The 16,944-nt window shown below is 42.8% G+C and overlaps 1 protein-coding gene across 1 annotated transcript in view; it reads left to right on the top strand.

Annotated features, from left to right (window-relative positions):
- Window positions 1-16,944, top strand: part of sh3bp4a (SH3-domain binding protein 4a) — a 46,161-nt gene that overhangs the window by 3,748 nt on the left and 25,469 nt on the right. Inside the window, exons 2-3 of the mRNA XM_050064196.1 lie at window positions 12,618-12,784; window positions 13,459-15,812. Coding sequence (XP_049920153.1) covers window positions 12,661-12,784; window positions 13,459-15,812 — 2,478 coding nt within the window. The 5' untranslated portion in view covers window positions 12,618-12,660. The remainder of the gene's footprint in view (window positions 1-12,617; window positions 12,785-13,458; window positions 15,813-16,944) is intronic.

The following is a 16,944-nucleotide window of genomic DNA, read 5'->3' as shown; positions in this document are numbered from 1 at the left end:
TAATGAGGAACTAATGAGTAGTTACTGAGGAACTAATGATGAACTAATGAGTAGTTACTGAGGAACTAATGAGTAGTTACTGAGGAACTAATGAGGAACTAATGAGTAGTTAATGAGGAACTAATGAGTAGTTAATGAGGAACTAATGAGGAACTAATGAGTAGTTAATGAGGAACTAATGAGGAACTAATGAGGAACTAATGAGTAGTTACTGAGCAACTAATGAGGAACTAATGAGGAACTAATGAGTAGTTACTGAGGAACTAATGAGGAACTAATGAGTAGTTAATGAGGAACTAATGAGGAACTAATGAGTAGTTACTGAGCAACTAATGAGCAACTAATGAGGAACTAATGAGTAGTTACTGAGGAACTAATGAGGAACTAATGAGTAGTTACTGAGGAACTAATGAGGAACTAATGAGGGACTAATGAGTAGTTAATGAGGAACTAATGAGGAACTAATGAGTAGTTACTGAGGAACTAATGAGGAACTAATTATTACTTAATCATTACCTACCCTTTTTGTGTACCCTGAAGTAAAGTGAGACATCAAAATGAGTAGGTAATGATTCAGTAATTCAATTATTCAGTAAATCAGTTAGTTCCTCATTAGTTCCTCAGTAATTACTCTTACTCTACCTTATTGTGAAGTCTTACCCCACTGGAGTTTATGAGGACATACGAGATACGAGATTCAACCAAAAAATGAACGAGAGATGTAAGTGACGGATGAAGACGATTGATATTTCGTAGATGAAAGCATGCAGACCGACTGACATTATTAATGTGGGCCTCAAAGGACAGTGTAGTGTCCAGGATGACACCCAGACTCTTAACCTGAGGGGATGGACGGACTTTCAAGGCGTCAATGGTTCGAGAGAAAATGTGCGATTTAGCCAAAGTAGATTTAGAACCCATTTGACGATGATAATCTATAATAACCTGACTTCTGGACATGTCGTCTGTGCTAGAGTCGTCATACCTTAACCGTACTGCTAGCTTGACAGTGGAGCTGAAAACAAGAGCAGCCTGTGATGTAATACATCCTCATTATCTAATCACTTTAATAAACGTCCCTTTAAATGGCTGCATCACATTAAGTCGTGGTTCACCTCATTAATCAACATTATTACATCATCATCTGAAAACAAGCCGAACCCTTTTCATGGAATCATGAGTATTAAATGAATTTACGACATGAATGCATTCTCAGTTTTATGTTTTATCACATCATCCATCCGTGCGTTATGAATCGCCACTCTGCTTTCTTCCTGCTGAAATTATTCAAAACACTTAAACTATCGGCCGCTCTGAAGTTGACTTGTTGACGTGCTCAAAAAGGCGCTTCCTCTCTCTGAGTGCGAGCCTCTCTCCGGTTGAGGGATCTCCTTCAGCGCGGAGGTGGAAGCGGCACTAAAACTCAGCACTTAGTGGGCTCATTTACCTGGGAATTCATCCTGAGGGGAGAGAGGAGCCATTGTCATATTTTACGGATGAATTTCTCCGGTGATGAACGGTGGCGGTCGGGGCAGAGCCGCGCCGCAGAGTAATGTACTTGACCACATGCCAAGCTGAGGGGTTTTTATTTTTTATTTTTTTTCCTGCTGGTCTGCAGGGTGAAAATAAAACCATGAACATGTCACAAAGAGACTGCAGGAGGATGACAGAAGAAAAGAAACAAAATCAAAAGTATTTTAAGGAAGGAAGGAAATAAACTCCTCACAAGATCTACTGCTTTTTTATGGCGTCATATTTTACTTATCGGAGATGACAAGTGTCAGATTCAAAGGAAAAAGTCGACATTTATTATCATAAATCACCATAAAGAAGTAACAGCTTGATAAATCTGACATGTTATGACATGGAGGCACATCAGTGATCGGGGCTTGCATGACAGACATGCTGCGCCATCACTCATCACTGATTCTAGCGTGCAGATTTTCTTGAACACAACCAGTTGAAATGGCTTTCCCCAAGCGATGGTCATTTGCAGCTCAAAAGCGTCATAGATAATTTGCATAAAGTTCTTCAATTTTCAGTCTTCAGCTCAATTCGCCTAACGCCGCCGCTCATCGCTTTTGCAGCTCAAAACACTTCTAGTAGCCACGTGATGAAGGGGGAAACGTGTTGGGACAAGAATGGAAATATAGGCGGTAAAAGTCCAAGTGGGGCAGGCGGGTGGAAGGGTCCAACAAACACCAATTTTCACCCGAGAGAGCGGTGTTCCCGTCCCGTGAGATTATAAAGCCAAACCCTGTTCCTTTTTTCCTAAGCCCAACCATGTATTTTTGTTACTGAAGGTAAAAGTTTTGTACCAACATAGCGGTTTTATTTTGAAAGGCACTGAATCCTGTGAAAATGGAAGTGCATTTTCAAAAAAGACGATGCGTGTAACAGGCAGAAGTTGACACGATGTCCCAGAACGTCGACAACCAACACACCCAGGGTACCTTGGACGTCATATGTGGACGTGGAAAATCCATGACCAAACGTTGACATGTGACGAGGTCGGAGTGAGAATGTGTTGGGTTAACTTGTGCTTTGGTTTCAGCACAAAATCCACTTGGTTATGATCATGTTTTGGCTTCTGGTGGCACAATCCTGGCTGGAAACGCAGCGAGGTCTTGGTGAGAAACAAAGCCGCTAGAAAAACAGGGATGAGTCGCTAAGAAATATCCGGTTTGTTGTTTGTTTGTCTCTGGACAGCGTCTTGCACCATCCCTCGTCCCCTCCAACATTGTCGTCTTTTGTTTGCTTCACGAGTCCCAAAAGGACGATCTTCGAAGTCTTGACGTAGATATCTCTTCAAAGATTCATGCTGCGTTAACTCACAGGCCTCTACGGTGACCCATAGAGGACAATTGTTAAACTCACGTATGTTAAATGAACTCAACAGAAACATAAGGTGAAGCTACTAATTATACTCGAGCATTTTCCTCCCATCACTTTTAATTTCTGAGACACTGAGCAGACTTCCAAGGGCACTCTTCCCCTGAGCTCCTGTTCATTTCCTCTGCTGGCTCATTGCAGGTGTAAACACACGTCTAAATGCATGCTGGGAGCAGAGCCGCATTGCCGCAGGCCACAACAGGCCAGCCAGTTCGGTCCTTGACTCCAGCACACCTAATGTTTTCATGTCCCTGAGGTCGGGGCTGAATTAAGCCTGTGCCGAGTTCCTGCAAAATAGATGAAGGAGCTGACCTTTAATGGACCTTAAAGTCAAATGAGGTTTTGATGGCGTTTCGACAAGCTGCGGCTCGTTGCATCGACTAAACAACTTCAACAGTCACTTTTTGGGTCATTTATTTTGTCTGGACGGAGAGACGGAGAGCGCCCACAGAGATCTAATCAATAACCAGCAGACACTGAAGACGTTGTGCAATAAATAAAGAAACCAGAGGGATCGTGATCTTTCAAATTAAAATCCGAGGAGACTTCCGCCGCCTACTACTCAACGAGATCTGTAGAATCAGCGAACAAGTTGTTTTCACTTAGTTAAGCTGATAAGAGGAGAATCACGACTCAGACGGAGCAAGGAGTCTGTCCTCGCTTTGTTTGATCATGACTTAAGAGACTTTCAGCCCCTCAGCCGCCGTCTTTGATCTGGAATTACCGCCCGTTTGAATGCTTACACAGGAAATTCAACGCTAGATTAAGCTTGAATATCACACACTGTTGGTTTAGTTTTGTTTCCCAGCCACACTAACAGGTCTCCACCGCCGTGTCTCATTCTCTGTCCGGTAATCTGCTCATTCTAAACAGCCGCGATGGAGAAGCGATAAACTCTCTGCGAGCATATGGCTGCTGGATATGGTTATTATAGCAACATTCATCCAGGGATTAGGACCGGCCGACTCTCAGCTAATTAAACTTTCGACTCACCGCTTCCCCCGCTCTGTCAGCCTGGCTGAAATGACTCGAGTTAGACGACAGAGCATTTCACCGACTCAGTGGGGGGAAGAAATATTCCAATTTTGAGGAAGGCTAACCCACAAGCCCCCCGAGAGCTTCTTTTTTAGCATTTCCTCTCCTTCTGTAATTGAAATGTCTCTCCTAACATCAACTAAAATGGACTTCTTGTCATTAAAGCTATAATTTCTGTTGTTATTCTCTGTAAGAGAGGTCACACGCAGGCTATCGCAGTCTGTCTTTTTATAATTGCTCGTTGTTCTCAAATCCTGGAATGAACGTTTCCAGGAGGCTCAACATGGATTTGAAGAGGATCCAGAACCTGCTGCACCCCCCGTCGCAGCGAACAGCAGCTTCCAATTCTCCTTCTCCCCCTGTATCTGTGAGCGCTGGCCTCACCGCCTGCTGCATTCAGCTGGGGATCGCCTCCATGTTCTATCAAAGCCAGTGACAGGTCTTTGTCTGCCGGCTTGTTATTGATCCGGCTGCCCGCTGAGCGCTCATTTTTAAACGGGAGGAGGGGGTTTTATCGACGGGCCACACGCTCCCCGATGAGCAGGGAGGGTGCGAGAAAATGAAATGTCACCCCGGAGGAGTTTGACTGGCGCTCAGCTTCCACGGGAACAGATGCAGCTGTTAAACAAGGCCCCGCTTTCTTTCTCCTCGCTGCATGCTCTGCATCCCAGAGTGCACCTCTGCTGTAACCTCCAGAGAGGAGCTGCTCTCAAACAGTTTCTTTACTTTTCTGTCATCCTCAAGCGCGGGACACAAAGTATTGATATATCTGCTCGATCCAAAGAGGAGCAGACTGAAGCTGCACAGGTTTAAATTTAGACCAAAGTTCTGTCGTGCAGCAACGAAAACACAAGAAGTAAAGCCGCGCAGTCATTTTGTGGCGTATTGTTCAAACTGAGTGGAAAATAGTGAAAGAGGTGACACAGATGAGCAAGAATTTAGGCAGGAAGTCGGAGGATTTAACTGTTTAGAGAGCCATCTTCTTCTAGAGATGTCTTGGCTCTAATTGGTTATGTAAACGTCTACAAGGCAAAGACTTCTGTTTAACTTAAAGGTCCAGTGTGAAGACTTTAGGGGAACATATTGGCAGAACTATAATATAATACGTATGTTTTTTTTTAGTGTATAATCACTTGATAATAAGAATTTTCGTTACCTTAGAATGAGTCGTTTATATCTACACAGGGAGCAGGTCCTCGTCTACAGAGATCGCCATGTTGCACCGCCATGTTTCTACAGTAGCCCAGAATGGACAAACCAAACCCTGGCTTGAGATAGGGACATTCTTTTTTTCCTGTTTTGCATTTTAGCATCGGCTACTGTCGTTAGCCGCCCCGCTGTGACGGCTAGCATTGGAAAAACACTCACTGCGTTTTAAGGCCCTGACACACCAAGCCAACGGTCGGCCGTCGACCAAAGTTGGGCTGTCGGTGAGCGTCTGTCAGCCTAGTTTTTTCGGCCGATTGAGCATGTTGAATCGGCGGCGGAGCTTGTCGGTGAGAGAGATCACTCTGATTGGCTGTTCAGGTTTTATTTCCTCGCCCCTGTAGCGAGTGAATCTGATAAAAATCAAAAAACACAACTCATGCATTTCTATATTCACTACTTCATTAAAACTGTTTCAAACTTCAAACGAAAGCAGCGCGACTCGAGCAGCGCGTAGAATGGATGCGGTGTGAATGCTCTAACCTGTTAACATGCTCGCCAGAATGAAAACGCGAGTAAACAGCGACCGTTGGCGAGCACTACGCGAACTCATCGCTCTCCACACATGACTCCTACTACCTGACGTTTCGACAAGCCGGGGTGTTGTGGCTCCAGCAGCACTTGTAGAAGCCACTGTTTCTAGCAAAGACGATGGAGAACAGGCGTTCTACTTCGGCGCTCGTCCTCTGCACCGAATGACGCGAACAAAGACAGGAATCGACACAACCCGCTGAGGGCAAAGTTGTATCCGGTACGTATGGTACTGGAAAAAAAACAGGTACCAACGTATTTTTTGTGCACTTAGAAGAGACCTCTGTGGATTATTCGGCTCCTGGTAAAAACCTCCTGCGTATCTGAATCCAAAATGAGTTATAAGAGAAAAAAGGTGATAGATCTGGCCTCTAGATCTCCCTACATCTCACACACTGCTCTTTTAACATCGTCATGTGACTGTAGTTGGTTCGGATCCAGGTCTGAACACGTTCTCACTGCAAACCAACCGCACCAGAGTTCATTTGTAACCAAGACCACCTCTTCAAGAAGGTCTCCGTCTGGTTGTGCACCTGAGTTCCCCTGGGACCCACTCAGTTGACCACCTGTGGCCAAATGGTTTGTTTTCTCCATTAGACTGAAGTGAAACTGTGAGGGACCTCTGACCAGCTGTTCAGCGCTTGGTCTCCGTGCTAATCATATCTCATTTGCTGTGTGTTGCTCTCAGTTTTGGCTGCAAACAGACGATGCTGCAACATATTGAAGTGCCATATTTTATGAATGCAAACACCTGCATCCGAATCAAAATCCTCATCTTTTAATGTGAAAAGTGAATGCAGAAATTCAGCTCCGAACATTAAAGCTCCAATGAAGATAATCAGTGAGACGCATTTGCATGGAAGCTCCTGCAGTCTGTGTCGCTTTAATCAGATTAAAATGGCATCATTAGTGTGCAAATGCAAATGTTCCCAGTGTCGCTGCTCGCCACATCCTGCAGTAATAACAAAAGTCTCTTGTGACTGAAGGGAACAACGTTTTGCTGCAAAACAATTTCTCGCCGCTTCTCTAATCAGATTACAGTCCTCTGCTGACTGTGTGTTTTCATACACAAATTGAATCACATCTCAGTCCTGACAAGGAAATTGGGAACTTGCTTGACACAATCAAAGATGCAAATCCTCAGAACACACGGAGCAGGAGAGCGAATACAGCCAGAGGAGGGAGAGATGGTTGCTAGTTTGAATCCCCAGTGGATAAAAGAGCAGCAGCTGAGCCTCGCAGTTTGGGTATGGACTTTCAATTTCGGGTTGGCAGGGAGGAGATATTGGATATAACTGTTTACGTTTAAGCTATATGGTCATACATTTTTGTTTTTCGTGCTTTGGGCAAAGACCCTGAAGGCCCAGAAACACCAAACCAACATCAATGAACTAGTTACCATGACAGCCGACTGTTCTGTCGCCACATGGCGCCTGTGTCTTGGCCAAAAAAGTTGCACTTGAAATCACTGCATAGCCAACGATACACATCCATTCTATGCCAGCAGGTGGCGATAGTCTGTATTCGTCATTTAAAAAGGGAAACTGGAAAACCTACAGAACACATTCAAGATGCTAGTTAGCCAGTTAGCATACTAACAACACAACCAAATTTTGAAAGAACGTAGCATATTTACTGGTAAATTACAAGAGCCCGGTCTCACTCCAAAGTTGTCGAAATCCAGCGTTTGGGCAGTGACTTGTGGCGTCAGAAACCAACGAAAAAAGACGTCCTTTAACGTTGAAATGATACATGGCCAGTTGACGTTATAGTTTAGCGGTGCTTGCGGCGTCAGGGGGAAAGACGGTGGGACAAGGACGAAAGTTATGGCGGAGAATGTCCCGAACTTTCACCCGGACAGCAGTGTTCGCAGACAAACCCTGCTCTTTTTTCCTAAACCCAACCATGTGTGTTTGTTGTCGAAGGGAAAAACAATGTCAATTTGCGTTGTTGTACTGACGTAGTGCTTTTATTTTGAAAGAGACTGTATGTAACGTTAAATTTCCTGTGAAAACGTAGTTGTATGTTGAAGGAAGAGAACACGGTGTCCCAGAACGTCAACAACCAACGCACCCACGGTACGTTGCATGTCGTACATGGACGTGGAAAGTCATGACCAAGCACGTCAAGATGTGACGAGGTCGGCGTGAGAATGTGTTGATTATGAACCACTGCTGCTAAAGAGCTCACTGGCTAAAATTGATCTTGATTCAACATGCTGAATCGGCCAACAAACAGGCTACAAGGGCCAACTAGTGCCAACGGTGCAGGACACACTGTAACTGATCGCCTGACATTGACTGACGACCGGCTGTTGGCTAGGTGTGTCACAGCCTTTCGTTGGATGCTAGCATACAATGATATTCTAGATAATAGTGTGTTTGCAACTTTAAGGCCCTAATTTCGTGTCAGCATGCAACGTATCTTCATAAAACACATTGTATGATGAAGTTCGGCACACGGTTCGTATGTCTTGTGAATTAGCGCCTTGATATCTTACAAATTAGCACCCCGCCAGTTGGTTTAGGGTCTGTGTACTTTGCGGCCATTCGTTTATCGTTTCGAAATAACAGATTGAAACACGTAAAACCAACCATTACCCATTTTTTGTTTTGAAATGACCAAACGAATAAAGGAAAAAAACGATTCGTCTCCCGTTTTTTATTTGATAATGAAGAAAACGGAAAACTAATCGTTATCCGTTATTCGATTTAATTTGGGAATTTAAAAAAACCCCTATTTTTGTTCGTTTCTTCTCTGTGACCAGTAAGTTGCATTCATGTGGTGTATGAAATGTACATACAGAGCATGTACATTTCCTATAACTACTAGAATGTTGCTTTATCTGACATGTTATGCTAATAAATAACTTTTCTAACTAATCTAGGTCACTCTACATGGACAGCAACTAACGGCATACCAGATTACACATTACATGTTCGCAAAAAATGATATGCAATACGTGAATTAATAAAAAGTTTTATTACCATGGAGCAAACGTTCCTTTTCGTCCACCAGTTTTCTGTGAAAGTGCCGTCAATTTCAGTCAAGTCGGCAACTCCTGTTCCAGAATTATGTCCGAGTTGTTTTTCCGACTTGAGCATGTGTATTTTCCCAGTCGGAAAGTCATTTTTCCGATTATTCTGACACCACATGAATGCAACTTACTGGTCACAGAGAACAAAGGAACAAAAAATAGAGAGAGGAGTTTCCCACAGGTTTTTTTTTTAAATTCCCAAATTAAATCGTTTTTTCTTTTCTTTATTATCAAATAAAAAATGGGAGACGGATCGTTTTTTTCCTTTTTCGTTTGGTCATTTCAAAACAAAAAACGGGTAATGGTTGTTTTTCTGTGTTTCAATTTGTTATTTCGAAACGAAAAACGAATGGCTGCGAAGTACACGGACCGTTTAGGTCAAGGGAAACAATCAGCTGGGCCTCATCATGTTATGTACTAAACATAATGACACCATAACAACGGCGATGTGACGTGTTGACAGGATGTTACGTACATATGTAACTTAAACCCTTGAACCCTGGTGTCCTGGGTCAAAGTCCTGTGTTTGTTTGACCAGGCCACCACCCTGATCTTCCTTTGTCACTCTTTATGCTAAATTTGATTTGACTGATTTGATTTTACTTTACTGTCTGACAAAAATCTGAAATGTGTCTTGCAATCAAGGACGTCAACTGTTTCACATAAATATAAGTATAAAACAATATGTAACCAAACAAAATCATCCACCGAAAACTACAAATCACAGCAGACGTAACAAAAACTGAACACAGTGCAACACATTACTCATTACCTTTCACATTCAGTGTTTGACCCCGGCTACTTAGAAGCCATCCTCTGATTTAATAGGTTGTCAGACCCAGGAACAAATGTCAACCCGCTCAGTCGAGCCTATGGGACATTTAATCCTCTGTGTGATTGCAGAGGCTGATATTGTTCAAATAGAGAGAGGGGTGACAGGGGTCAGACGCAATATTACCAGCCAGAGACAATAATCTTTTAGTAGACACAGGCTGGAAACTAGACTCAAGTGCTTGACCCACAACTGAACAGAGAACCATCTGTACCATGCACTGATTTCATACTGCATAACACTCATAGATCGGAGAAACAGTAACAGGATCTGTTTGTCTGACAAATGACCTCAGTGTGCTGAGGGAGTAAATATGTTGTTGTACCTCAGTAATGTGATCTATATGTGAACTCCAGGACAGAGCAGCGTCCACATAGATGCCCAAATGTTTATAGGAGAAAACTGGTTCAATCTGTGTGTTATGGACAGTAACTGGAAGACAAAATTACCTCTTGTGTCTTCTTTGGATTAATAATAGGTGTATTCCTCTCACACCACTCCACTCGTCTGTCCGTACAATACCAATGAACACATAGCCTGACTCCCTTCTTTCCTCCTGTCATATGATGGAGGACAGCCTGCACCCAGAGGTCACATGATTACATGGGTTAAATACAAATTATTAGGGATGCACGATATTGGATTTATATAACAACTTATTTGGCCGATAACAAATTTTTTCCCCGGCTAATTTTAGTGATGATCAATTGATTCTAATAGTTTATTTAAAAGCCGATATCGGCTGAAATCGATGATGTGCTGATATTATCATGCATCCTCGACAAATTATAGTGCATTACTTTTCGTACGAACAGTGCACAAAAGAAGTATTTGTTAACAGCAAGGTGATTCCCTCCGAAGGGACACTAACAACTCAAAGTACACATCAAATAAAATTTCTCCAAACATGTTTTTTGTTATTTTAGGTAGTTATTATCACGCTAATGTATGTTCAAGTGTTCATTTCTCCCGATAAGTTGGTTTTAATTCGTTATTTGATTCTATAAACACAGTCTGACCATCTCGAGCTTTTATTTTGGTACTTCCGGTGACCGGCAGTGTGAATTTGCTTATCAGCTAAATATTTAGTTTCACCCAGAACATTTAGATTTAACATTTAATATTTAGATTTAACATTTAGATTTAGAATGAATATTTAGATTTAACATTTAGCTTTAGATTTAGCATTTAGATTTAACATTTAGATTTAGATTTAGCATTTAAATTTAACATTTAGATTAAGATTGAGCATTTAGCATTTAAATTTAACATTTAGATTAAGATTGAGCATTTAGATTTAGATTTAATATTTAGATTTAACATTTAGATTTAATATTTAGATTTAGTTTTAGCATATAGATTTAACATTTAGATTTAGATTTAATATTTAGATTTAACATTTAGATTTAGATTTAATATTTAGATTTAACATTTAGATTTAGATTTAGCATACAGATTTAGATTTAATATTTAGATTTAGCATTTAGCATATAGATTTAACATTTAGATTTAGATTTAGCATATAGATTTAACATTTAGATTTAGATTTAATATTTAGATTTAATATTTAGATTTAGATTTAGCATATAGATTTAGCATTTAGATTTAGATTTAAAATTTAGATTTAGATTTAGCATTTAGATTTAACATTTAGATTTAGATTTAGATTTAGATTTAATATTTAACATTTAGGTGCCACATTTAATATTTAGATTTAACTATCTAATATATTTCTAAGTTAACAAATATTGCTGTAAATGTGGTAAAAGGTGACGTTAAAAAATTCACAACACTTTTTTAAACATTGTTTGAAGCTAAATGTGGCAAAATGTTGATGTTATTTTCAGCATGAGACACTTTACAAACGGCACCCCATACAAAACCCGCGCGCACACACTACAGTATCGGCGAGCGGAAAAGCATCCTCGTGAGGACGCATTTCTGCTCTGCACGCACAGTTACAACTGCCTACATGTGCGCTCGGTTCTGCTCAACACTTGCACGATGTCGAAAGTAGTGGTGGCTGGGGTCTCCACTTCTTTGATTGGTTAGACAGAGGCTGAGGCCTCCGCTTCTTTGATTGGTCAATTTCAACACCAGCAGTTTCTTTTTGCCGGCAGAATTATTGGACAAGAAGATGTTGGAGGAAAAAGAGGTTACTTAACCAAAGATACTCCACTCTGATGTCTAAGTTCCAGGCTCTCTCTGGTTCCTAAACCGTCTTTGACTTAACTTAAATGTGAGGAACACCACCTCTCGCGGATACTGTTGTGTGTGTGTACGAGTTTTAAGACTGATTAAACGCCATAGAAATAGTTGCCCCACCTTGCTGTGAAAGAACTTGACTGGCCTGCACAGTCCTGTCCTGCTCTCAACCTCATCCTATACCTTTAGGATGAATGATGCATTGATTAGATGAAAAGTTGTTGTGACCCGACTCTAACGCCAGTGCCCATCAGGCCTTATTGCCTGACATCAGTGTTGAATGGGAGCAAATCTCTGCTGCCAAATTTAACATCTGGTGGGAAGATTGAAACCAGCAGAGTGGAGGCTGTTCTGGCAGCATGTTAACACCCGTGGTTTTGGAATGGCGTGTTTAACAATTACATATCAATACAATATTGAGGGGTTCTTGCATTATGCATCATACTTCAGATTAAATTTCAGACAAAGTTCATTGTCACTTTCACTCAACACTTAAATATCTTTGTTTCATTTCTTTGTTGCCTTTCGATTGCGCTCCTAAATCACATCTCTCCTCCTCCCTCTCGTAGCCCACCGCTCATGCTCTTTGCATTGATTTAGAGAAAAAGAAAGAACTCGCTCTGCTCAGCTGGGAGTCATTCCTTCCCCAGCACGTCCTTCAAAAATGCAGTGATATTTATTAACCTTATTTTCTGCCTTTGCAGCTTTGACCTTTGTAGCCCTTAACTGTTAGTCATCTAGAAAATGAAGCTTCCTACTCCAGCGCTGCTTCTGGGATTCGCTCTAGATTCAAGCAGCAGCTAAATGCCTGAATGCAGATGTGTTTAAAATTGGCTGGTCACTCCCACCCCTGAAATCCGTTCTTTGTTCCCCGTCCAGATGAAAAGCTGCCAATGAGAGAATTCTGTGTTGAGTCCCGGCCATGGCTGCCCATCGCATCATCAGAGTGACGAACAACAATCACATCCTCCCTCGCTGCAAGTCTGAGGGGACGCTCATCGACCTTAGTGAGGGGGTCACCGGGGCCAGTCTTAACGATGTCAAAGGTCAGTGTGTCCACACCTGTTCTCAGTCATGAAGAAAGCATGTGGTCTGTAAGGTACAAGACTCAGTTGATCAATTTGAAGAACTGATTAATCAAAGTATCTGCTTTTCATCTTTTGTCATTAGATTATTCAGTCGTATGTTGGAAACAGGAGCATTCTGTCTCTGGCTCTTTCACTTCAGTGGTTGCACTTCATTACAGCTTTGTTTACATGCTCTATATACGCTAATGAGGGAACTAAAAATAGAAGATTATGCAGTAAATTATGCAGTTCGTCTGCTCATACATTTACCTAGTGATCTGAAAATTTTGTCGTTGCATTCAGAGTGATTAAAGGTTTTTATTTTGGGGGCTATATTTGCCGCCTTCCTTTTTCCCAGGATCAAGTTCTTCCTTTACATGTTTTAAACTGAACCACTGAACCCTGTTGGACACAAACCTCTTTGTCTGAGCTGTAGTACCATTGCCTCATTATTTCAGCTCGCCCATTATATCTGTGTCTGATTATGAGATAGGCATTGTTGACTGCAGCATTTTGATAATCAGCCATTTAGTGATTAAGTGTGCTCATCTAAATTAGTGACAAACCAGTTGCGAAACCACTTTACAATCAAGGCAGAGGACCGTCGCTAATAGTTTTAAGAGATTCTGTCTGATATTTGTTTTCCTTTGCAGTGCCTTCTCCGAGTGCCTTAAGGCTGGACACTTCAGCCTCCTATGGAGCTGCACAGGAAGTGGTCGCTATAAAGGATTATTGCCCCAGCAGCTTCACCACGCTGAAGTTCTCCAAAGGAGATCGCCTCTATGTGTTGGACACGTCCGGTGGAGAGTGGTGGTACGCCCACAACAACACAGAAATGGGCTACATCCCAGCAGCCTACGTCCAGCCGGTCAACTTCAGGAACTCTTCGTTTAGCGACAGTGGGATGATTGACAGTCTTGGGGAGGGATATGAGGATGGGTCGAAGGAGTTTGGAGGTTTGGGGGAGTGGACAGGGATGACTCTTAAGCCATCACCAACTTACAACAACAGCCCCTTCTCTGTGAACCCCTTTATCCGTCCGTTAGATCAAAACTGCAAAGATTTAAGTGTGAGGAACTCAACGGACCTAATCCTCTTTGATGCACTGGCATCTCCATCATCTTGCTCAAACTTTACCACCAGTACAATCATGACCAATGGGTTCAGCAGCTGCCACATTAACAATACCACGCCCACCAGCCCAAACCAAGAGATTGTCCCTAATCTGCACAGGGATAACCCGTTTTTCAGGAGTAAACGTTCCCATAGTCTCTCTGAACTTTCAGTTCTGCAAGCGCAGTCGAATCCGACTTTACCTTCTTCGGGATTCTTCACAGGCCTTAAGGCTCCTTCGCCGGAGCAGTTTCAAAGCAGGGAGGACTTCAGGACTGCTTGGTTGAACCACAGAAAGCTAGCCAGGTCTTGCCATGACCTTGATTCCCTGGGCCAGAGTCCTGGGTGGGGCCAGACGCAGCCGGTGGAGACCAACATCGTGTGCAGGTTGGACATTAGCGGAGGAGTTGTTCAGCTTCCAGACACCCAAATCAGCATCCACATCCCCGAAGGCCACGTCAGCCATGGAGACCACCAGCAGATCTCCATGAAAGCCTTACTAGACCCTCCTCTGGAGCTCAACAGTGACCACTGCTCCACCGTCAGCCCCGTGGTGGAGATCAAGCTGAGCAACATGGAGACCAAGTCCTTTATCACGTTGGAGATGAAGGTACTGGTAACTGTCAAGAGGGAGAGTTGTCACACTGCAGAGGTGCTTTGCGTTCGCAGTGACTGCAAAGAAGGACCTTACACACCCATCCCTAACGCTTACATTTACAAGGATACAGTCCAGGTGCAGCTGGATAGTCTGGAGCCATGTATGTATGTGGCGGTTGTGGTTCAGTCACAATACATCAGCCACAACACCACTGTTTGGGACCATGTGCAGAGGAAAGTAACTCTTGGCGTCTACGGACCCAAACACATTCACCCTTCCTTCAAGGCAGTTGTGGCCATGTTTGGGCATGACTGCGCCCCCAAGACCTTGTTGGTAAACGAGGTGGGCCGGCAGGCTAGCTCCAGCCCACCAGTTGCCCTCCAGCTGTGGGGGAAGCACCAGTTTGTTCTGGGCTACCCTCAGGACCTCCAGGTGGGATTGTACTCCAACATGTCTAACTACCAGGTGAAAGCGAGTGAGGGTGCAGGGGTGATTCGTGGATTTCAGGTTAAATTGGGGAAAGTTAGCAGGCTCCTGTACATGATCACATCACACAACCCCAACAGCATCTCAGACTTCACTCTCAGGGTCCAAGTCAAGGATGCCCTTGACTGTATCCTCACCCAGTTTTGCGTCCAAACTCCACCACCGCCACCAAAGAGCGGAGCGAGGATAACAGGCCAGAGGAGGTTTCTAAAAAAGAAAGAGGTGGATAAGATTGTCCTCTCACCGCTGGCTGTCACTTCCAAATACCCAAAGTTTCAGGACCGGTGCATTACCAACCTTAAATTTGGCAAGTTGATCAAAACAGTGATTAGGCAGCACAAGAGCACTTATCTGTTGGAGTACAAAAAGGGGGACGTTATTGCTTTGCTCAGCGAGGAGAAAATCAAACTGCGAGGGCAGCTGAGGACCAAAGAGTGGTACATTGGATACTATCAGGGGAAGATAGGCCTTGTCCATGCCAAGAACGTTTTAGTTCTGGGTAAGGTCAAGCCCATTTATTGGTGTGGGCCGGACCTAACGACCACAATGCTGCTGGAGCAGATCCTGAAGCCTTGCAAATTTCTTACATACATCTACGCAACGGTGAGGACGGTTTTAATGGAGAATGTGGGCAACTGGAGGGCGTTTGCAGATGCCCTGGGGTACGGGAATTTGCCGCTGAATTATTTTTGCCGGACAGAGCTGGACAATGAGCCAGAGAAGGTGGCGTCGGTTCTGGAGAAACTCAAAGAGGAGTGTACAAACATGGAGAACAAGGAGAGGAAGTCCTTCCAGAGGGAACTCATGATGGTAAGACCAATCATGTTTTGATTTCTTATTGGTTTCTGTTTTATTGTGGACTAATTTAATAAGCAGTATCAAAGTTGTTGTAGCATTTGTGTGCTTATCATGAGAGGTAAAAAGGTAGACATCAGTTTATTAATAGATTGGGAATTACCTAAATGATGAAACGATCCAATGCTTTCAAGGCCTGTTTTAACCAAAGAATAAACCAGAATAAACAACAGGGTTTTGCTGACCTTTGTTTCTCCCTTTTATTTCTCTCCAACCCCGCCTACTTGTGCTAGTCTTAAGAAAAACAAAACACCACTTCAAAGACGACGAAGTGCACCTTACCGGTAGCCTGCAGCTGCACTTTGTGAAGTGGAAGAGACAGTTATGATAGTCGTTAGCCTGCCAACCCCTTGCACTGACCCAAAACGTCCGTCGTTTGTAGTTTTACCCTTCAACAACTTAATCCTTTACTTCATAGATCAACCATCACTTGGTTTTGTTTTTGTTGGCCAAATTTTGTGTTAAGTTCTTAATTTACACAAGAAAGTATGAATTAAAGGCTACTCCTATAAAGGTACTAGCCTTTAATTCATACTTTCTTGTGTAAATTAAGAAATGTTATACAACAGTTAGTTCCAACCAAACAATCCATGAGTGCTGAAATACAGTATAACAGCACTGGGACTTTTAACTCTACATGTATCACTCAGCTTTTCAGGTGTTCTGAACCGTTAATTGCGTTAACTGTTACAATCATTTTGACTTGACCAGCGGACTTCACTACAAGCAGATCGGCTGTTGAAAGAGGTGACGTGCTTTAATTGTACTCCACCCCCATTTTCTACGCCTAAAATGACATACCCAAATTAAAATGACTGTAGCTTCTGAACCGCTCTGACTACATGCATGCATGAGGTCTTGCTAGAAAGAAAACTCTCTGAAGTTTCTTGTGAAAGTGTCAGAAACACTCTAGGTGATACAGAGACAGAGTAATGGGCCTCTGAAGTCAGTAAAAAATGAAGATTTTGCCTAAAATAAAATAAAAAATGTTTTTCAGGATGAATAACTGTCTGTGGCTTCATCTGAGCAGGTAAATAACACTGTGGGGCTGTAGGCACACTATCAATGAACACTTGTTTCAAATTTG

Source organism: Epinephelus moara, chromosome 16 (assembly GCF_006386435.1).
Source record: "Epinephelus moara isolate mb chromosome 16, YSFRI_EMoa_1.0, whole genome shotgun sequence".
NCBI classification, from domain to species: Eukaryota; Metazoa; Chordata; class Actinopteri; order Perciformes; family Serranidae; genus Epinephelus; species Epinephelus moara.
This window is presented reverse-complemented; position numbering and strand designations above follow the sequence as displayed.